This window comes from Dendrobates tinctorius, unplaced genomic scaffold, assembly GCF_039654945.1.
Source record: "Dendrobates tinctorius isolate UK_male_01 unplaced genomic scaffold, ASM3965494v1 ptg000014l, whole genome shotgun sequence".
Classification (NCBI taxonomy): domain Eukaryota; kingdom Metazoa; phylum Chordata; class Amphibia; order Anura; family Dendrobatidae; genus Dendrobates; species Dendrobates tinctorius.
In genome coordinates, this window is record NW_027361682.1 from 14578251 (window position 1) to 14600832 (window position 22582).

Here is a 22582-nt window from a genome sequence, read left to right on the forward strand (position 1 = left end):
TGTGACTCTTGTTCCATTGTCCCCTCAGTCCTTCTCTATGTGCATGTCTCTCACCCGTACTTAATTTTCCATGTTGCACCTTCATCAATGTCTCTTGTGTGTTTGTCCTTTCCCCTTCCAAGACTGTACACCTTCTTAGATCAGCCCTTACTGTCTGTAGTGGCCCTCCAGATTACAGTATTGACAAGCTAAATACTGCCCTAATTAGCAGCCTGTATTCTGTTAATTTGCCAAAAAAATTTCCTGTAGATTATGTTTTGAAGATCCAAACTGCCTATTATTTTAGGTTTGACCAAAGCATGAGTTAATCATGGTCATATCAGGGGGTAAAAGATGAGCTGGTGAAAGAGCAAATTGAAAACTAATGCATTGACCACCAATGGCTAGATGACCAGGGGTCTAAAGAGCTGACCCTTGAACAGTGTTGGTGCCCACTATGGTAAAGCTGGTTGTACAGCCAAATCAGTATGCCCCGATGCTTTGGTCATTGGTTCTGTAGACTTTTTCCTAACAGTATTGTCTATAACTGTTCTTGACTTGCCTTCTTGTGTTATCTTTCTTTATGTCATGTTTTATGTCTTTGCTTCTTACCACCTTCCCGTCAAACAAAAATTGTATGAAAGGTAGGATTTATGTCTGGGGACACATTTGCTTATACCACTTGCTCTTGATTAATTTTATTGCTATGTAGCTGATAAGTATGAAGGAATATGTAGAGCCCCATTTTAAAAGAGGCCTTAAACCGGGTCCATAGGTGGCAATCTGTACATCCGACAGAGAGTGTGCCACGAGTGATGGGTTTTACTGTCCTTTTGAATACTCTGTAATTGCTCTTTTTTATTAAGGTGGTTAATGTGCTTCAGTGTGATGTATATGTTTTAATTTAACCTTATTTTTTGCTTCTGTTTGTCCTCTGTTCTCCTTCTATTGGGAGAGCTTGTTGTTACCGTGTTATTGGCTCAGTCTCTCTCTTTCTTTAACCTCCTTTGTAGAGATGGTAAGCAGATGTCTTTGTATTCCCCTCATAGCATGGGCGTCAGGGTGATGGACACCTCTTGGGTTGCCCGCCGCGGTTCCTCCTTAGTCCGCAAAGGCCCCTCCACCCCACCCGCCATTCAACCCCCTGCTCCTCCTCTGCTCGATACCGCAGCCATACCTCAGTCACCAAATCCTGACCTGTCCATAGAGTCTCCTTCCCCCACTCCTCCCAGTAGCGGCTCCCAGCTAGGTCCCGAGAGGACAAGGTAAGATTTCAACCAACCAACATCACCACAGCTTTGCATTGAGCCAACCCAACCCCAGTAACGATCCCTGCTCTCTCCTAAGACCGCTTTTAGGTTCTTTTTATTTTTTCTCAACTCATTCCGCAGTTGTATGACCCTTTTTATCCTTTTTTTTTGTCAACTTTTGATAAAAGTTTACTTATTTTTCCCCCTTTGCAACTTGAGAGGGAAAAAGCATCAATATCCCCCTTATATATTGATGTCCTTCACCCAGAAAGTCTCTTTTGCCCATAAAATAGAAATGATATCGCTCTATCGTGTAGATTTACAGCACTGTTCAACCAACCTGGCTTCAGTTTTTCTTTTTTCAGATTGTTGCAATACCTAACACAGCCTGCCAACAAGGGTGGCACTGTTTCTATTAAAAACAACTTTTTTTCTAATCTTATACAACTATTAATGTTACTAAGCAGCCCCTGCTTGTTCGGTGTCTGCGCCAAGCTTTTATCCACCTAATTCCCATGACTCTATTACTGATCCCAGTCTTATAGCTCCATAATACAGCAAATGTCTTGGGTTCGAGGACCAAATGTGGTTTTGGAGTGTCTAATTTGGGAACTCCGAAATTGAGCTATGCCTTAGGATCTTTCAGCAGTGAGAAGACCCTCGTAGTAGTAATATGAGACCCTACCACATTAAGAACTTGACATAGTGTATTAATATAGAGGGCAGCCATTTTTATGAGTGTTGACCTCAAAGGAGGCCTCTCCCTTATTTCCGACCTAAAAGCGGCCTGCACATTTAGCAATACCATTCAGCTTTGGTGTACGTGTGGCCCCTGATTTGATGCCTCACTCATCTGCTTTGTGGCTGACTCATGGTCTAATACTACTGTACGGCTTCTTTTTAATATTCAATATCTATATCATGGATTGATTGACATTCTTAGGCACATCGGATTTAGCTCAATCCCTCCCCCCCATTATTGTTACTTCATACCTGTCCCATCTAACAAAACTAACATCTAATCCTTTATGATAGAGCTTTGTTTTTTTATACAAGGCTCCAAATCCCCTGCATAGTCATAACTTATGAACAAAAAGCTCTGGCTGCTTGCAGTTACCACTAGAGGGAGCTCACTGCATACAGCTTTATTACTATGTTCATCAGTATGCAGTGTGCTTCTTCTAGTGGTGAAGCTCACTGTATACAGCCTTATTACTATGTTTGTCAGCATGCAGTGTGCTCCTTCTAGTGGTGGAGCTCACTGTAAACAGCCTTATACTGAGTTCGTCAGTATTCAATGTGCTTCCTCTAGTGGTGGAGCTCATTGTATACAGTCTTATTATTATGTTCATTAGCATGATGTGTGCTCCCCCCTAGTGGCGGAGCTCACTGAATACAATCTTAATACTGAGTCCATCAGTATGCAGTGTGCTCCCTCTAGTGGTTGAGCTCTCTGCATAAAGCCTTACTTGAGTTCTTCAGTATGCAGTGTGCTCCCTCTAGTGGTGGCTGCAAGCATCAAGAAATGTATTCTTTAAATCAGAAATAAACCTGACAAATTTGTACCTGTTTTAGGTTTTGGGTTTCCTTTTTTTTTTTACATTCTGTGGAGGAGTGGACATTATCAGGGTTAAATAAGGATCATTTTTATTATTTAAATTCGTGTATTTGTGGCTAAAAAAACATTATTTTTACAATTGGGTTTTATTACAATTTTTACACCATTTGGCTTTTATAGGCTTTTTTTTTGTTCTTGCACACTCAACTTTGATGTGTGTCAGTGGTCATAAAGTAGTTGAGAGGAGCTCAGAAAGAGGCATGTGGAAGAGTTTAAGTCAGTGATAGCGAGCACAGTGGTAGATTGTAAGTTAACGCATTCTGCAGTTAGTAATAGTGCAACACAGTGGCTGTGTAGAAGGCTAGTGGTGGAAAATGTTTAAACCCAATTGCAAAAATTATTTTTAGCTTCAAATACATGTATTTAAGTAAGAAAAAAAGTCCCCAACCCTTTTAAAATAAGTAATCAATATAAAATCAGTGGGGCTGTACAGGAGAGAGCTTGCAATACCATTCATGGCCACTGCGCAGTATATGGAGCTGTGCCATTCCCTGTGTGCAATGGCCCTTTTAATCAGCTGATCTGTGGTTGTATTGGGAATTGGATCCTCAGTGATCTGATATTAATTACCTATCCTAAAAATAGATCATGACATTTTAAAGCCACGGAGAATTCCTTTAAATTTGATGTCCTAATAGGGATTTAGTATTTAGCGTTATGGCTTCCTTTAATCCCTATGAAAGGAACCATGTGACTCACCCAGCGCTCTCTTTCCCTCCCCCCCTTATTAGCACATGGGGGGTGTTCTATCAATTAGTACAACTAATTGCAGATCTTTCCAATATCCCAATTGCCATGTTAAAGTCACAGCGGACCTAAGAAGCTGAGATATGAGAAGCTGATTGCTAAAAATCACATTAGAAAAGTTGGAAAACACCAGGACCAGTAGTAAAGGGCATTTAGTTTATTCATCCCTCCAAATATTCTTTTTGTCTCATTTTTCGTTGGGTCCAAAATGGCGAGCTCCGTAGCAATCTCACCCAAAAATGCATCCTAATATCCGACTGCAATCTGGGATCGTTCACACATATCTTAAAATTATAACTAGAGAAGGGCGAACCCGAGCAGTATAGTTCGGCGTCCGTCCCGAACACATACTGTTCGGACATGGACACCGAACACGGACTTCCGCAGGAAGTCAGTGTTACTGTTCGGGTTTGGCTGCCTGAACATCGGGTTTTTGTCGCAGTGTCATGTGCATGACAGCGCAGCAAACATTGCTTCTGATCGGCGGTAAAATCTTCACCGCCAGTCCGAGAGCCGTGCTTCCCACGCTGTCAAAAGACAGCGTGAGCCCACAGCTGTGGTCTGAGGTATAAAGCTTAGCTACGGTCACTGGTGTCAGCTGATGGGACTACTGCTCTCATCAGCCGATGCCTGCTCCCGCTAATAACAGTGAAAGAAGCTACTGCGCTGTAAATAAATAATTAAAAAAACTGAGTTCCCCTGTATTTGTGATAACCAGCCAGGCAAAACACAGCTGGGGGGCTGCAACCCTCTGCTGTCTGCTTCAGCAAGGCTGTTTACCAAGAATAGAGGGGTCCCCACTCCATATTTTTTAATTATTGATTTAAATAAATAATTTAAAAAAAAAGGCATGGGGTCCCCCTCCATTTTTGACAGCCAGCCTTGCTAAAACTCACAGCTGGGGGCTGGTATTCTCAGGCTGGTAAGGGGTCATGGATATTGGCACCCCCAGCCAAAAAATAGCAGCCCGCAGTCGCCCAGAAAATGCGCATCTATTAGATGCACCAATTCTGGCGCTTTGCCTGGCTCTTCCTATTTGCCCTGTAGCGGTGACAAGTGGGGTTTATATTTGTGTGGTTTATGTTACCTGACAATACAAAGGTGACATCAAGCCCACGGCTTAGTAATGGAGAAGTGTCTATAAGACACATATCCATTACTAATCCAATAGTTACATGGTAAATAAAGACAGAATAAAGACTTTTATTAGAAATAAAACAAAACAAACACACTTTTCCATTGTTATTTAAAAATAACAAACACAGTTATATTCACCTAATGCCTAATTCCACCGAAGCTCTCATCTCCTGTAATAAAAAAAAAATAAAAAACAATAATATCACTCACCTCTCCTTTGTTCTGTCCCACACCATAATACATGTCTGGGGGAGAAATAGTTTTCAACCTGGACAGTGCCAAGATGTGACTGTCCAGGCTGAGAAACACTGGTGAATGAACTGCTGTGAGCGCAGCGTCAGAGACCGGCGGTGACATCATCGAGGTTATCTCTGGTCACTGAGGCTGCATTCCCAGCCGGGCTGAACTGCGGTGACCTCGGTGAGATCCCCACTAGCACCATGAGATTTTCTTTGGTTATCAAAAATGCAGGGGAACCCATGCGTTTTTTTTTATTTATTTACAACGCAGGAGTTAACTGATGAATACTCCCATCAGCCGCTCCTGCTCTTGCTGTTATTAGCCGCAGCAGTTGTCAGCTAATGGGAGCAGTAGTCTCATCAGCTAATACCAGTGGCCGGAGGTAAACTTTATACCTCCGATCATAGCTGCACGCTCATGCTGTCTTTTGAAAGCGTGGGAACCGCGGCTGACTGACTGTCGGTGATGATTTCACCGCCGATCAGAAGCGATGTTTGCCGCACGGTCATGCACATGACAGCATGGCAAACACTGGATGTTCGGGCCCGCCATTCAAGTGAATGGGGTCTGGGTACTGTTCTGGTAACGGACCCCGAACTTTTTGTAACTGTTGGGCTGAACCCGCCAGAGGTGAACATCCAGGGGTCCGCCCATCTCTAATTATAATAATTACAAAAAATCCCAAATTAAACAAAAATCTCCCCCCAAAAAAAGATAGCAACCAATGGGAATAAAGCACTTACGTATCCTATTGCTACCATTTGGAGGATACGATCTAGTTCCCGTCATACTCTAGGATTGCCATTTAGGTAATTATGTAACGTAGCATTGTGTTTTCACCCTGCTAGTCCTTTGATTTGTGGGTTAGCATACATCTTCCTGCAATTTTATCCTGACTAAAATAGTTTATTTCCTTTTTCTTTCTGGATTACAAAAATATTTATAGCCATTTTTGTTGGATAAAGTTGTTAAAGGGGTATTCCCAAAATTGAAAGTTATCCCCTATCCATAGCAGTCAGATCCCCAGAGATCCTATTAAATGAATGGTCCTGAAATGCGCATGCTCAGCCTCTGCCAATGGGACTGCGAGAGACAGCCAATAACAGCACTCTGCTATTTCTGACAGTTACAGCATTCATGTCTTACGGATAGGGGATAACTAAGTTGTGAAAATGCCCCTTTAAACACAGGGTACCATGGGATAGCATCTCTTTCTAATCATATTCAAAATTGATTTAATAAAATTTTACTTAACTTTTCCTAACTTTTGAGTTTCATTAACCAGCAGAGCTGCGCTCAAGATTCTTTTTGGCATAGCCCACAACTATAAGTTGCAGACCAATACTCAGTTTACAGAAGTAAAGAAATGTGACCTTATGCACCCTATGAGCTAACAGGAAACCAGCAGAATTATGAATACAGCTCTGGAAGTATTTGTACAGCATTATATGTAGATTTATACTGTGTGGTTTGGAGCTTTATAGTATGATTTTTCTAGAATTCATCTCTTTCTATGTAATAATCCATCTATTAACTACATAAAACTGATGACTTAAAATATCAACCATTGCTCAAAATTGGCAAAAACTGAACATAAAAAGAACCCTGCATATGTGCTGTGTCCGTGTTCATGTGTCGTGTGGAAAGTGAATTGCATGTCTCGTGACTTTGTTCCATTCGCTCAACTAGAGTCATATCTGTGTTTGTGACCGTCTGTGCTCCCGTCTATCGCTGACCTTGACATGACATCATCCGCACTTTCCGATTCCTGCAGAGTGAATGGCTTTCCATGCAGATTTTTTTTATAAACCTCCTCACCATCTAACGCGTTTCGCACTTCATAACCACTTTTTACTCTCTTGTTGGGTTCTTCCGTGTACAAATATTTTTGCTCTTGTCTTCTGTTTCTTTCTTTTTATTTTTTTTTTATTTTGTTGTTCCTGTGTTCCTTTACCTCTGCCCCATTCCCCTCCATCGAGTACAGCGGAGATGAGATTTCGCCCCAGTGGTCGGATACCTGTTACAACTATCCTTCCCCTGAAGAAGACAGACCCCTCTCGTACCCAAGCTCACAGCACCCTACCCTCCTCCATCCTCACCCTCCAAAAGCTCCACCATCTGCCAGGCCTGATGCCACCTCTACCTTTCGGTGGTCTGGGTACAGCCAAACTTTGCCTCCTTCCCCTCCAAAGCTTGACATAAACTCAAACCCGAAACCTTGCTTTTTACACCTCACTAAGCAAAGCTCCCTCACTGAACCTCACGCTTCTGAGCCTAATGTTTCACCCCTCTACATCAAAACCCCACTCGTCCTAACCAAACCCGACCCATCTGGTACGCCTAACCTTCCCACTATGTCAGCCTCGCCCCCATGGCTCAGCTGTTCCTGCGCTCGAGACAAGGGAACCAAGCTGACTAGGTAATTCAATACAGGTTTGATATATGTCATTGTAAAAACTGCAGCTCCATGGGAAAAAGGATGTTGCATTGATAGACTTGCTTAACAAAGGGGAAAAAAAATATATACGCATTTACAAGTAATCATCCAACCAGCCGAGATGAATTCAGCAGTTTTTCGGTGGCTTCATTTTAAGGCTGCAGCAAATTTCCCTCGAGGGCCTTCTGATGCTTAAAATATCCACCAAGTATGAAGGAAATAAATTTCCCTACTAAGGGCGCAAAATGAGGCCGCTGCATGAGTCAGCTCGATAAAGATGGATGTTAATCTCATTCTAAAATAGAAAAATTTGAAAAAAAATGTAAAAAAATTTAAAAATTGAGATATTATGCAGTGATCAAGAATCTTGGGAGTCTTTCACCTGTGAATAGATTCCATTCGAGAACTTTTTGAGGACCCTGTAGGTACAAGGTTCTAAGTTACTTTATGATAACTTTTACCTGGTCTTCAAAAAATTGGGTGTCAAGTAGAGAAATTGACCCAAATTGACATTAACTCCAGTTTTAAGCAGACAAATTGCATAAAAGCGGGTGTCAAGTAGTCGAATTGGCCCAAGTTAGATAAAATCGAGTGTCATGTAGATGAACTGGCCCAAGCTACAAAAAAATCTTTTGTGGGAGTCCTTTGGTCATTGTGTCTAATATAGAGTCATCTTATTAAAAGACTAATTTATTCACCTTTCAACATTAGAATTTAAATTAATTTAAATAAAACCTGTCTCTCTCTAGTTGAAACGTGGACAGTTTTTTCTCTAATTTTATTCTCGCTTTTCCCCTGAGTATTTTGGTTTTTTTTTTGTTTTGTTTTTTAACTCCGCCATATGGTTCCAGAGAAATGGGACTTTTTATTAAGTGATTGTTTTATGGTCCAAGGTGACATTGCTGATAGGGTAATTATGTAGCATAGCCTAAATACACGCCCCAGAGGATTCTGTATGCCATGCCTCCTTGTACAGACCATAAAAATTATCAACAAATAAAAAGGCCTATATCTCTAGAGTCGTATTATGGATTTGAAAAAAAAAAATCAAACAGTGGACTACTCAGGGAAACAGCATGAATAAAATAAGAGCAAAAACTGGTGAGTTTTGGCGTCAAGTCCTCAAGTTGTCCACTTGGACAAAGCCTGCTTGTTAGAATAGTTGCTTGACATTAAGTGGATTACAAATTGTCTTCCTCCTGAATCCAGTCAGTGATAAGATGTGATCTGTGGGACAGATCTTGCAGTAAGTGCTCAATTTCTCTGCAGCGCCACCTAAGGCGAAATGACGCATTTCACAGTGTTAATTCACATCCGAGAGCAGTGTAATGCACGACAAGACAGGTCCTTCAGACCAAGAGATTCATCTCTGCTTCAACTCTGAACAAGTGATTAGGATCCTGGACTGAGGACCATCACTATTAATTTAGAATTTCCTAAAAAGGAATTTTTCTCCTTTATAGGAATTCTTACCTTCAGTGGAGAGTTTAGAATTTCTGCTTTAGCAGACTGAAGACTTTCTTTACAATAGTTGTTTTGTTGGTGGTAGTGTGTAGCCTGCAGATGGATTTACAGAGGAATTTGACTTCCCGTACATTTACTTCATCTGTACTATTACCACTACATTCCTAAAACTAGCTCAAAATAGGTTTTTAAACAAGTTTTCTCATCCAAGACTGGTCAAGGTCTCCCCAATGGTTCTGCAGTCTGGCCAAAAAAAAGACTAAGATCTTTCTTCTCTTGATTCACTGAGTAGCACTTAATTTCCCTCTTTAAATACTAACGCCATTGTTGTGTTAATAGAAGAAGGGAGTTTAGAGACTTAATGACCTTGAACAGTAGACAACTATATAAAGAGTCTCTGTCACTGGAGGACTCATTACAACCATGACCATGTTTTACACAGTGCAATGCTTCATATGTCCTGTGGTGGCGCTGCAGAAAAATGTAACACTTGCTGCCAGATCCTCTGCCGATGAATTTCAGGAATCAACAACTTATTTGTGGAAGAACCATCTATCAAAAAAACAATGACTTTAACATGGCCATTTATTAGGCACCATTGATCCCACAAGTTTGTCTTTGACGGGACATTGTACAAATGCCCTATTCTACAATAATTTTAAAATGTAAATCAATTCTTAATAATGCATGACCAAATTATAGATTTGCTTTGTGTTCCCCTATGACAAGTTTTATTTTTGTAAGTGAGTATGGGAGTAAGGTTCCCTGGAGTGCCTTTTTTAAGGTATTCCTTATGGTGACATTGGGGATACTAGTTAAAATAATTGAAACTAGTACTTTTTGTAGAAACTTAGAAGGCGCAATCGCACTTATGAAGTAGACCCACAAAGTACCAGTAAGTCCGATTTCACAAGTCCGACATTCACTGTCTGAGTGTGGACCACAATGTCCAAACTAGCCACGGGTCTTCTAACCCAAATTCAAAAGCTTCATATTTTCCTTTGAGGCTGTATTAACTTGGACCAGTAGACCCGTGGACAATCTTGCACTCGGACCATGAATGTCAAATGTGTAAAACTGGCCTGAAGAGGCTGCAAGATAATTTGCTTGCTCTTCTCCACCCCTTTGTGGGTGCTCTTCAGCCTTAAAGAGGACCTTTCACCCGGTCAAAAGTGTCTTTCTTTTGTTCTTATTTTATTTCCGCTTTTCACCTGTGCATTAGGTCTTCTTTTTTAAATCCTCCATATAGTTCTGGTGTTATGGGTCTTTTATTTAGTGCTACGTTTTATGTACTTTAACAAATGGATGGTTCTCCTAGGGTAATAATGTAGAGCAGCCTAGAAATACGCCCTCAAGAAAGTTGGGAGCAACTTGGTAAAGACCATAAAAATATACAATAAATAAATAGGCCCATATCTACTCAGTGGAGCAGTGCGAATAAACTAAGACCAAAAACTTAACACCTAACACTTTTGACCCGGTGACAGTTTGTAGAAAATGGAAGAGGGATTTCTTATCTTGGTGCCATTGTGCCTATTCGTTTATAATCAGAAATCTATGAGGGACAACTCTCCCTTCAAGAAAAATAGTCAAGTGCAGAAAAAAACAACAAAGTTTTCATTAGTTACTCAATCTTTGGAGCTGTAGATTTTACAAAACATTATATATATTTTCTCCAAAGTTAATGTATATTAATAGAAGTCTACCAGACATTTCCATTCTTATTGGAAAAAAATGTAAAAAAATTAAACATTTAATTTTAGAACCAGTCTTTCTTAGATTCATAGAGTAAGTAATTAAATGGGTTTTCTAAGCTTAAGATATTGATGATCTATTTTTAAGAAAGATCAACAATATAACATTTTTTAGGTGCCGAAACCTGGGAGCCCATATCAATCAGCTATTATCAGCTTTGGCCGAGACCAGATATAAACACTGAACAAAACCAGAGCAACTAAGTCATAGCCATTCTTAGTTACTGCAGTTCAACTCCTCTTACCTTCAATTGGACAACGGCTACAACACAGTAAAGGGACCTTTGCTATTCTGTTCACGGTTTACATCTGAGCTCAAAGCAGCTGATCGATGATGGTGCAGGGAGTTGGATCCCCAGCCATTTGATACTGGTGACCTATCCTAAGGATGTCATTAGTCTCAAGCTTGGAAAACCCCTTTGAGATGTTTTTAAAAATAATTCACTTGATCATTTGTACTTTATCCAAAGATAATTCACTCTAATTCCAAGTATCTCTTTTTACGAAGCTTGACATTTTATTTTGCAGTACATTGAAGGGGAAGGAGGTTTCTCCTGTATCTGGGCCAAAGGGAAGTCCTAGCACTGGTCATATGGTGTCTGCAGGCGGAATGGGACTGAACCAGCTATCGACAGAGCAAAGTCCTCATTCTCTTAGGAAAGGTACATTTGAGATGAAACTTGGTAGGTAGCGGGAGAGGATGATGTAAGGTGGTCCTCTCCATACAGACCCAATACAATCATGCCGTTGTGAATGGACATTGTTGACCTCATGTAACAATCCTTTTATTTTTATTTTTTTTCTGTCCATAGTGTCTAAGAAACTAGCGCCTGTTCCACCTAAAATCACGTACACTCAGACAGGGGCAGTTTCAGATCAGTCAACGGGTCAACCTTCTCCCATCAGTCTTTCCCCAACCCCTCCTAGCACCCCTTCACCCTATGGACTCAGCTACCAAGGTTCTCTCGCTTTGACACCGAACCTAGCGTCTCCTCCTCCAGTGACCAGCACTTTAACAAAATCCCGTCCTACTCCCAAACCAAGACAGAGACCCTCACTCCCCCCTCCACAGCCTCCCACAAGTCAGTCTGCTTCCAGTCCTCAGTCTTCAGAGAACAGTATCTTAGATGGCCTGTCTCCTGGAGATAGTATGTCTACAGGTAAGTAGTCGTCATTGGCATGTCTCCCACTATACATTTATATCTAATACTATTTTTTTTTTTCACAACCTGATGTAATAATTGTTTTTAATTTAAGGGAGAAAATAAAATGCCAACTTTTTTTTTTTTAAATAATTTTATAATTTTTTTTTAAATGCCCATTTATTTCACTGTCCATCTCCCACCAACTATAGCACTAAGCGTTTTGTTTATTGTTTTTTTTTTTGTTTTCTTTTTATGTTGTGTTCCCTCTGTCTCCCCTCGTTCTCCCTTCCCGTTTCCTCGCAGCCGTTTGACGTGAGTGGCGCTGTGTTGGATATGTGTGAGGGGGAATCTCCTGGTAAGCTGGAGCTCCAACCATTTCACACCCACCTTGACCATATGCTACCAGTAGTCTTGAGCAACCAAAATGCAATATTGTGCCAACCATTTTTGCCATCATGTTCTCTATAATACATGCACAGCTCATCATAGTTCCATATCATTTTTATTTTATCTCAGATATATATATATATATATATATATATATATATAAAAAAGCTCCAACCTTGTACACCTTTTCTCAGTTAAAATTTGCATATAATGTTGAGTTACACCATCTCTTATATTCCAGTCACATCCAAAGCTAAAATGATATTACAGCTAAGCAATGAAATAATTGTTTATATTTTTTTGTCTTAAAGTACATGTGAAAATAAGAAACTTTGTAATATCTCTTTTTAGAGAAATCCTGTTCTTTCTACACCTGGACTGATCTTTCATTCTCAATATTTTCAGATAAAATGCCCTTAGTGAATACAGACTTAGCATTACTGAGATAGGAGAATGCAGTTGGTGCTCATAACGGTCTATGGAGACCTGTAACTGTCATTTCAGGAGTACTTGCAGCAGAATGTCAGGAGAGCTTGCAGCAGAATGTCTGTCAGCCTCTAGCTCCTCCCTTCTCCATAGAATTTTAAAAGAACCAACTGTCAGCTTCCATGAAGGATAGAGTAGCTATAGGCAGACACTGACATTCTGCTGCAAGTTCTCCTGAAATGACAGTTACAGTTCTTCATAAAACGTTATGAGCACCAACTGTCATCTTCCATCTCAGTAAGGCTGGGGTCACACTTGCAAGAAACTCGCACGAGTCTCGTGTCTCAATGCCTGGCACTCGGACCAGAGTGTGCGGTTGCATCGAAATACATGCAGCTGAGCCCTGAGTGCCAGCGGCAGTGCCGGGTATTGAGACACGAGACTCGTGCGAGTTTCTCGCAAGTGTGACCCTGGCCTTATGCCAAGCCTGTATTCACTAAAGACAGATTTTACCCAAGAATTGAGAGTGAATGATCAGTCCAGGAGGACAAAGAAGCAGTTTTCTCTGATAAGATATATTACAATACTTCTTATTTTCATGTGTACTTTTGATTTATTAAATAAAAATTAAAATGACGGTAACTCTTTAAGGTGTCCACACAAAGTCAACCATAACCACTGACTATTTAATATCTAATATCTATTGGGATATTCCGACTTTCCCTGACAGCAAAGGAGGAACAAACATGTTGGATTCAACAGGCCTATTCCTTTTTTTCCCACAGGAGATAGAGAAAAGTGGTATGGGGAAAGGGAAGAATAGTTGTCAGCAAAAGGAGTCTTTTCGCCAAAAATTCTCTTGTCAGTCTATGGAGTTGAGATAACCATAGTCTGTTACCAATGCCAAACATCAACATTTTAAGGCATCTCTGGATGTGACTCGACTATAGGATTTAACTCAAAATCAGTGAAGAAAAATTATGTCATGGTATAAATCTGGACAAAAACCCACTAAAAGAAAAAAATCTAACACAAATTTGGGCTAAGAGCCTCCAAGCTCAGTAGCAGGAGCACTGTCTAGGTATGGTCACTCTCGGCACTTCACAGGTAGTTTTTGGGTCTGTTGTGCTTGTGTTAGAGGGCATCTCTCGTCTATGCAAAAAAACCAGATGCCCCCTCTATAACCGGATTTGGTTGCCCATCACTGCTGCACTATTGCCTATTTCCCTGTGTTCAGTCAATGCTTCTACGCATAGCTGTCTCCTAGAGTCCTGATGCCAACATTTTTTTAGTTATTTTTCCCACGAGGCCTTTTGAAAATGAACAAGCAATCTGCTGCCCATCACTGTAAGTTCACGATCATACATGGCACCGCTTTACACCATGGCATGTTCATTTTCAAGAAGGCTCGCCTTTACGGACCACGATCTCTGGACGGCTGTATGTATGACCCCAGCACTAACTCTCCTACCGGCAGCAGTCTTTGCATGAGTCTGCAAGCCAAAGAAAAAACTGCATGGCTTGGTCTCTCTTAACGCTTGCCTAGAAGAGAAAAAAAATGTCCACCATCGCAAGGACCCTACTGAGACGATTTGTAACGGTCTACCCTTTGTTTCCAGACGTTTTGCTCGTTCCGTTGCTTGTTGAAGGCTTTGTCTAGTTAGATGTGCTGGTGACATAGATGTCTGGGTCTTTTTGGTGTTGTGTTGGTTGGAGTTTAATTATTTCTGTGGTGTTGGTGGTATTACACATCAAGAGCTTTAATTATAGGGGGTTAGCAACTTAAAGGGGCTATGCATGATGAGAAAACGTGGTGGCTTTTTTTTCTAAAAAAAAAACAAAAAAAAAAAAAAACAGCGCCACAACTGACTGCAGGTTGTGTGTGGTATTACAGCTCAGCTATATTCACTTCAGCTGCAATATAGGCACAATCTTGTGGACAGATGTGGTGCTGTTTTTGGAAGAAGGCAGTTATGTTTTTAATGGAAAGTTATGGGAATACATGCTTGGTAACTTTATGCGGATCAGTAGTCATTTAATAAGCCTTGTCTGTATGCATCGGCATCCAGGGAACATGCAGGCATTGCGACCCCTGCTTCTGGGAAAGTAATTTTTGTAGAAGTAAATAAGTGGAAAAAAAAATTCATACAAACCTTTTTTAACCCATTTTTTTCCCCACAACAAATCATTTCTATTTTTTGTATTCGGTTTTTATGTACTAATGTATTTAGAATGTATAGAATAGTTGCTACCTCGGGAATCCAAAAATTGCCCCATGCCACCAATGCACTACTTTAAAATTGATGGCCTACAATTAGGATACGTTATCAATGTCTCACCGGTAAGGGTGCGACCCTCGGCACCCCTGCCGATCAGCTGTTCCCTTTGTAGGCAGCCAGACCTGCTCAGTTATGGTGGTGCCCAGCACAGCTCCATTAATTATATAGTGGCTGCAGCAGGGTACTGCACATCCACCCCCTATTCAAATCAATAGAGGGCGGATCTGTAGTACTCAGCCACGGCACTCTCGACAAGGCTGCACTATGTAGCTCCGAAACTGAGCAGTTTCATCTGCCGAACGACAAAGGGAACAGCTGATCAGCAGGGGTGCTGAGGGTCGCACCCTTACCGATGAGACATCGATGACCTTTCTTAAGGATAGATCATCAATGTTAAAGTAGTGGACAACCCCTTTAAGTATAATGTAGCAACAGCAATGCCGATTTTTTTTTTTGTATGACCATATTACACATGGCAGAATTAAAGGGAAAATTTGGGAGATAAATACAAATTTTAAAATAGAATACTTTTGTCCTGCCCTATCATGCCTACAAACATACAAAATCAAAAAATATCTGCTTAATGTCCACCAATTGGAAAACCATAAATATCCTACAAAAAGAAGGGGTAGACATAAATTAAAAAAAAATTAAAAAAAAGACTTTTTTGACATAATAATAATAAAAAAAAAAAAGTATATGATATAAGCATAATAGGATTGTGAGGGGACAGGTAGGTTGGGGCTAGATTAGAAGTTGTAGACTTATGGCAGAGGTGTTGTTGGCGGCAGATCTGAAGGCTGGAAGGTTTTTATTTCCTTTCATAAAATGTATACATAAACTTGGGCAAATGCACTTTAATCATTGGCTACTGTGGACATTATGCACACATGGACAAAATTGTTGGTACCTTTTAGTAAAGTAAGGAAAACCCACAATGGTCACCGAAATGAGTTGAAATTGACAAAAGTAATTTTCAGTGTAAATTTGCTATATACAGTATCAATAATGTGAATCAGACTTGGCTTTATTTGGTTCAACAGTAAAAAAAAAAGATTAAACTTATGACCCTGGCCTGGAGAAAGATGATGGTTCCCTGAATTTAATATTTCACTCCACAATCTTTTGAGGCAATCACTACAAACGATTTCTGTAGGTCTCAATGAGATCTCTGCCCATGTCCACAAGTACTTTGGCTTCTCCTTGTGAGAAAACTGCTCCCACTGTCTCAGATGTGACAATTAGTGATGAGCGACTGCTCGGATAAGGTGAAATCTGAACATGCTTGTGTGCTAACGAGTGTCTTTGGTGTGCTCGAAAAATATGTTCGAGTCCCCGTGGCTGCATGTCTCATCACTGTCCGACAGATGCAACACATACAGGGATTGCATAACAAACAGACAGTCCCTGCATGCTGTGTTGCGGCTATCGAACAGCCATTAGACATGGAGCCGCGGGAACTTGAAAATATTTTACCTTCTCCAGACTGCAGGTTTCAGCTCCGTCCACAGATGATCAATAGGATATAGATCAGGGCTCATGGAAGTCACTTCAGAAGAGCCAATGTTTTGCGGTCAGCCTTTCTTTGATGTTTTTAGCTTTGTTTTGGGTCATTATCCTGTTGGAGGATATATGACCTACTACTCAGACCAAGATTTCTGACACTCGGCCGCATATTTCTCTAGAATGCCTTGATAGATTTGAGATTTTGTTGTACCCTGTACAGATTTGAGGCCCCCTGTGCCAGAGGCAACAAAGCAGCCACAAAATCTATCTGAGCCTCCTCCATGTTTCAAAGGAGGTACAATGTTCTTTTCTTTGCTTCATCTGTAAAATTAGGGCTGATGTCACTTGCCACAAAGCTCCAGTTATGTCTCATTTGTCCAGAGAATATTCTCCCAGAAGCTTTGTGGCTTGTCAGTTTGCATTGTGGCAAACTCTGGTCTCGTTTTTTTATGATTTGCTTTCAAGAGTGGTTTCCTCCTTGGTCATCTGCCATGAAGTCCACTTTTGCCAAAATAGTGAAGGATGGCACAATCTGACACTGATGACCTTGACCTTAGAATACACCTAATCTCATTGGACATTGTTGTGGGCTTTTTGGTTACCATTCCAACAATCTGTCGCTTCAACTTGTCATCAATTTTCCTCTTGCGGCCACATCTAGGGAGGTCGGCTCCAATCCCATAAACCTTACTACATTTGCACATGTAATTCAGATGTTATAACAGGAACATCATGCTGCAGAAGATGGTCTTATAGCCTTTACCTTTAAACACATTGTCTGTGAATTTCTTTCTAATCTCCTGAGACTACTCTCTACTTTGCTTTCTTTGTTCCATGTTCAGTGTGGCTCGCACCATGATACCAAACAGCACAATGACTACTTTTCACCCTATAAATAGGCAATTGACTGATTACAAGTTTGAAGACACTTGTGATGCTAATTACAGGACACACCATAGTTTCACAAGTCCCTATGGTCAAATTATTTTTAATTTTTTCCAGGGGAACCATCATTTTTACCCAGTCCATTTTCATTAGTTTTTTTTTTTTCTTTTGAGCCTCAGTTCAGAAGGAAAACATGATTTAGATTAGATTTCCTGAAAAATAAACTAAACAGAAAATTTTGTCAGTTTCAAGAAATTTCAGTGACCATTGTGAGTTTCTTACTTTACTAGAAGGGTACCAAAAATGTTGTCTTTGTGTGGACAACCTTGAGCAAAATAAATAGTATTTGGGTTGCATTTCCTGCAGTTTTTTTTTTTTAAATTACATCACTTTTTTTCCCGAAAAGGCATAAAAATTGCTTCAACAAAAGCAGCCTGTGTGAAAACCACCTTGAACAAGTAACTTAAAGCTAAACTACCTTAGTGAGATTGTGTATTCAGTTAAGAAATACTTTTTTATGTTAAGGATAGAGAAAGAGGCTACCAAAATTGTGGACAAGTCAACGGAAACTAAAGGCCGCTTAACCTTGGGGTTCAAGCAATACTGTATGCATTGTAACCACAAATAAAAAATCATGCATCCGAAAAGCTGGATTTCAGCATCTGAGTAACAGAATTGAGACTAATATATTACTAATACCCAACATCCTGCTCATTGCTTTTCCAGATATCATCCATTTTGACATTCCATCTATTCTCATTGAAATCGATACTGCCTTGCAACGTGATGCCATGAAACAGGAACAGCAGAGGCGCACCGCCGAAGGCAGGACGGAATCAGATGAAGAATCGGAGAGCACGGCCCTCTGACATTAAGTTCAATTTGTGCCCACTGCGATCAACAGCCAAACTTGTGCCAATCTGTATATGAGCCCTAGTCTGCCTTGGTTCAAGGATATTTTTTCTTTTTTACTATCTTTCTACAGGCTTTGCCCGATAGGGCTACAAATATTAAATTTCCCACTATGAGAAAAAAAAAAATCTGGACACGAAAAAAAAAAATTCCCTTTTGAAATCTTAGTACATATGATATTCTTGGATCTTCCAAGCAAAGTTATTTTATTTTTTTTCCCCCAGACCATTGACAGTCTTTATAGAAAAGTTTCCTTATAAATCCTGCAGTGTATGGCTAGTTTTACACATCCATATTTCAAGGTCCGAGTATGGACAGCGATGTCAGCTGGTCTCTTGACTAGAGTTGGTCCATCAACCACAACATTAATCTGTGGGCATAAGACAGAAGCCAAGAGAATTCCTGTTATCTGACGGCATGTGACTCTTCTTTAGATTAGCTGGCCTGTTATTATTGCAGTGTGACGCACTTGTATCATCATGCCAGGCTGGCTAATCAAAAGAGCCTCAGATGCCATCAGGCAAGAGGCAGTGCCCCCCCAGCTCCCATCCAGCCGCCAAAGATTGCCACCATGGCTGATGCATCGAGACATGAGAATCGATTCATACTAACTCTACACTTGATTCAAGCTCAACACCTTCATAGGAATACAAGGTTGTTGCGTTTTGGTCTGTTGACCCAAGGCCGGTCCATACTCAGACGGACCAACTCTATTTCTTACCCAAGCACAACAGCCTCCTAGGCATATATGAAGAATACAAGGCTGTTGCATTTGGGTGAGACAACCCAAGGCCGGTCTATACTTGGACTGTGAATGTTGGATCTGTGAAACTGGCCTAAGGCCATGATGCTTTATAGCTTTACGACCTATGTGGGAGCAATTTTAGCTTTTGTAATTGGTATTTTTGGTCATGCAGGTTTTTTTTATTGCATTGTTTGACTTAGGGTTTCCAAGCACATTAAAAAAAAACTGCTATAAATCTCTCTACAGAAATGGCTAAAAATAAATGGTGCCAGTACACACCTACTTGTTTCATCCCTACATAATATAGAAAAAAAACACAGAAAATCTAAGCCTAAATAAAAATATTTAAAAAAAATTCAGACAATAAAAAGACTTCACTAAAAATTTAAGCATAACTAAAAAATGTGAACAAATTTGGGAGTCTGAAGACACCTACTTACCACTGTATATTTATAAAAGTCTTTAAACCTAATTAAAAATATAAAAAAAAAAATGCTGCCTAAAACCGTCTACTTATTTACACCCATGTATTAAAGTAGTACTGGAGAAATATAAGCCAAATTAAAAATGTCAGTCCATACAGAATTAGATATAAAGAAAATTCTCAGTGGTTGATATGGACGGAGTTTAAAACTTACCGTAGTTTTATTTTTTACTCACCGAAATATAGTTTTATTCATTTCCTAAGGGTTTCCAAATGTGTTCATCTAGTATTATGTGTACATTTTTTTTGTGCAGGGTATGTTCAAAACTGTATTTCCTGATTTTATTTTTTGTTCCCACAAATTCAAAAAAAGTTTGCAGAATTTAATTTTCAATTTGACATTCAAAAACTCTAAAAATGTACTACCATGATAATTAAAATTTTCCAAAAAAATTAGTGGAGCCAGCAGCAGTGCCAAATTATTATTTATTAGAAATCCATGTAATTTTCAGAAGAAAAACTGAATATAAAAAAAAAAAACTAAAAATAAATAAATAAACCCTAACCATGTAATTGCTTTACCTATATTACATTTTATTTTTCAAATTGCGATTTTAAATTAAGACTTTTTTTTACTACCCATTTTAAATTAGAAAAAATTTGGCATTTATACCATATGTGAAAAATAAAATATGCTGCCTGTACATTTTTTTTATAATAGAATACCTACAAAGATAATTTAAAAATGAGTTACCTATATCATAATGTGAGGTTTCTAAGGCCTGGTTGATGGGATTCGTTAAAAGGAAATATTTTCTAAAGAAAAAAAAAAAAATACTATATATAGATATCTATGGAGAAATTGCTATATAATTTTTTATTTTTTTTTTGCTTGTGTATGCGTGAGTGTATGAGGTAAGGTGTTTATGGTCTACTATAGGAAAGATATTGAATAATGTATATATGTACTTGTTATCTATATAAGATTCTAATGTATAATTGTAAAGAAAGGGAAAAATACTGCTTTATTGGGCCGTATTTTCCAAAAATATATGTAAATAGCTAGAAAAAGTTCACCGTCCCCGCTCTCATCTCCGATTTTCTATATATTTTTCCTGTCACACTGAAATGTTTACATTTTTTCTCAAGCAATGGTTGAACAATATATGGAAAACTATTTTATTTTTATTTTGGATTTTTTTTTTTATGTTTGTGAACAAACTTACTAAATTTTGGTAAAATTTGTCAGTGTAAGAATTGTGAATTTGCCCACTGGAACAAATAAATAATTTCAGATTAAAATTGTAAAATTCCCTTGAACTGTTCCCTTCCTCATCGTAATTGCCCTTCTCCAGCCTGGACTTATGGGAAAAGTAAATGAAAATTAGCATAGAATTCCCCCCTTCCTGAAAAACAAAAAGGAGTGTGGACAATACTCTTCTGGAATCTATGAAAACTATTCAAAAACTGCTACAAAATTGGTCATCGCGGTTACGTTGAAACTGAAGAAACGTGCAAATTTTGGGTGAATTTCGAACAATTTTTTTTTCCCTTTTCCAAATTAAATATTTTACCACCCTGTATGTGTTACCTATGGAGGTTCTTATGCACAAATTTTTCACCATAGTGGCACCATGTTTATCCGTGTGAAACCGTATCGTTGTACAGAACTACCAACCATGTATGCAACACATCAACGGAACACCTAAGACTTTACGATTATGCACCGCTGAAAATATAACGTCAACTTTTTAGCATTTCGGCGTGTACAGTCTATGAATTTCACGTGGGGCAATGCCCCCCTATGTTGTGTCTGAACATGTGATAATCCTGCCAATTACTATATTGTATCTGTGCGTACACATCTGTGGTAACACCAACAGGACCTAAACCATAGCTTTCCCTTCCTCCAAGAGTCAATGCTCTAAAGTTGTCTTCTTTTTATATATATAAAAAAAATACATAAAAATAAAATATGTATAAAACAAAAAACAAGTTTCATGATGTGTTTTCTTTTTTCTTAAAGGGATTGTCCAGTACTAAGCCAACCCCTTATTGATGTATATGTTTGCCACCGTTACAATAAAAACACTTATACCCACCTCCCTTTCCAGAAGTATCAGCACAAGCGTTCCTGGAGTTCACATGAAGTTGTCACATCACTTGAGCCCTGCGGTGGAACGGGAGGTGAGTATAGTAGTTTTTATTTTAATGGGGCCAAACATTCAAATTGAGAAGGATTCCTCCTAGTAGTGGACAACCCCTTTAACTTCGTATACAAAGGTATTGGGTCATCTTTGACCTCTAGGTTACAAATAGCATTGTCATGCTTCAGGCTACACAGAATCCATTTATTTCCTATGTAGATTTAATAAAAATATTTTTATGACCAGTATTTTTATACTACTAGCTTTGGAACAGGTTTCAGTTCCCGTTTCCAAACATGATTTTTTTTTTTTATTACCGGTATTTATTTTTTATTGCAGCATGCAAGGAAGTTTTCACCATTCATTGGAAATTCCAATTTTTTCCGCAGAACTATTTCTGCGGTTATAATAAAGAAAATTGTAATAAGATCTTTTAGAGCTATGATAACTCCAACTTAAAAGTTTCTGTTATTTACAGCTGGTGAGAATAGAAGAAATACACAGCCACAAAATTTATAACATTCTCCAGAGTTCCGGACCGTTCGTTTATTTATACCCTTCATGAATATCGGTGTTCCGTATATAAATTTAGATGTTTCTTACATAATTCTAAACCGCAGAATTCATAGCTGCATAATAAGTAAATACACTTCTTGTGTCCTTCCAGCTTTGTACTACCCCACATCAAGTCCTTTTTTTTTTTCGTGAGAATTACCGCATCTTATTAGATTTGGTAGGCCTGAAGACATTAACACCGTCCTTCGGGCTTGTTTTAATTGGATCAGTGCTATATATGGTTTGACGGCCGAGATGCAGAAACTTTTTGATCAGATCAGAGTGCAATTAGCATAATTGATTTTCTCAGATGGGGTCCTGCATTCGAATCCCACCAAGGACAACATCTGCAAGGAGTTTGTATGTTCTTCCTGTGTTTGCGTGGGTTTCCTCTGGGTTCTCCGGTTTCCTCCCACATTCCAAAGACATACTGATAGGGAATTTAGATTGTGAGCCCCATCGGGGACAGTGATAATAATGTGTGCAAACTGTAAAGCGCTGTGGAATATGTTAGCACTATTTAAAAATAAAGATTATTATTATTA

At 39.3% G+C, this 22582-nt stretch overlaps 1 protein-coding gene across 9 annotated transcripts in view; it reads left to right on the plus strand.

The window, feature by feature from the left end:
- The window catches only part of ARHGAP44 (Rho GTPase activating protein 44), a 160485-nt gene extending 137903 nt beyond the window's left edge, over positions 1 to 22582 (plus strand). For 6 of the 9 annotated variants that reach the window (XM_073559646.1, XM_073559641.1, XM_073559647.1 and 3 more), the window contains 5 exons: positions 1029 to 1244; positions 6956 to 7390; positions 11155 to 11288; positions 11439 to 11786; positions 17981 to 22582. In XM_073559646.1, coding sequence (XP_073415747.1) covers positions 1029 to 1244; positions 6956 to 7390; positions 11155 to 11288; positions 11439 to 11786; positions 17981 to 18123 — 1276 coding nt within the window. In that variant the 3' untranslated portion in view covers positions 18124 to 22582. Of the gene's footprint in view, positions 1 to 1028; positions 1245 to 6955; positions 7391 to 11154; positions 11289 to 11438; positions 11787 to 12074; positions 12127 to 17980 lie in introns of all 9 variants that reach the window. The other 3 variants (XM_073559650.1, XM_073559651.1, XM_073559649.1) reach the window with 2 other exon arrangements.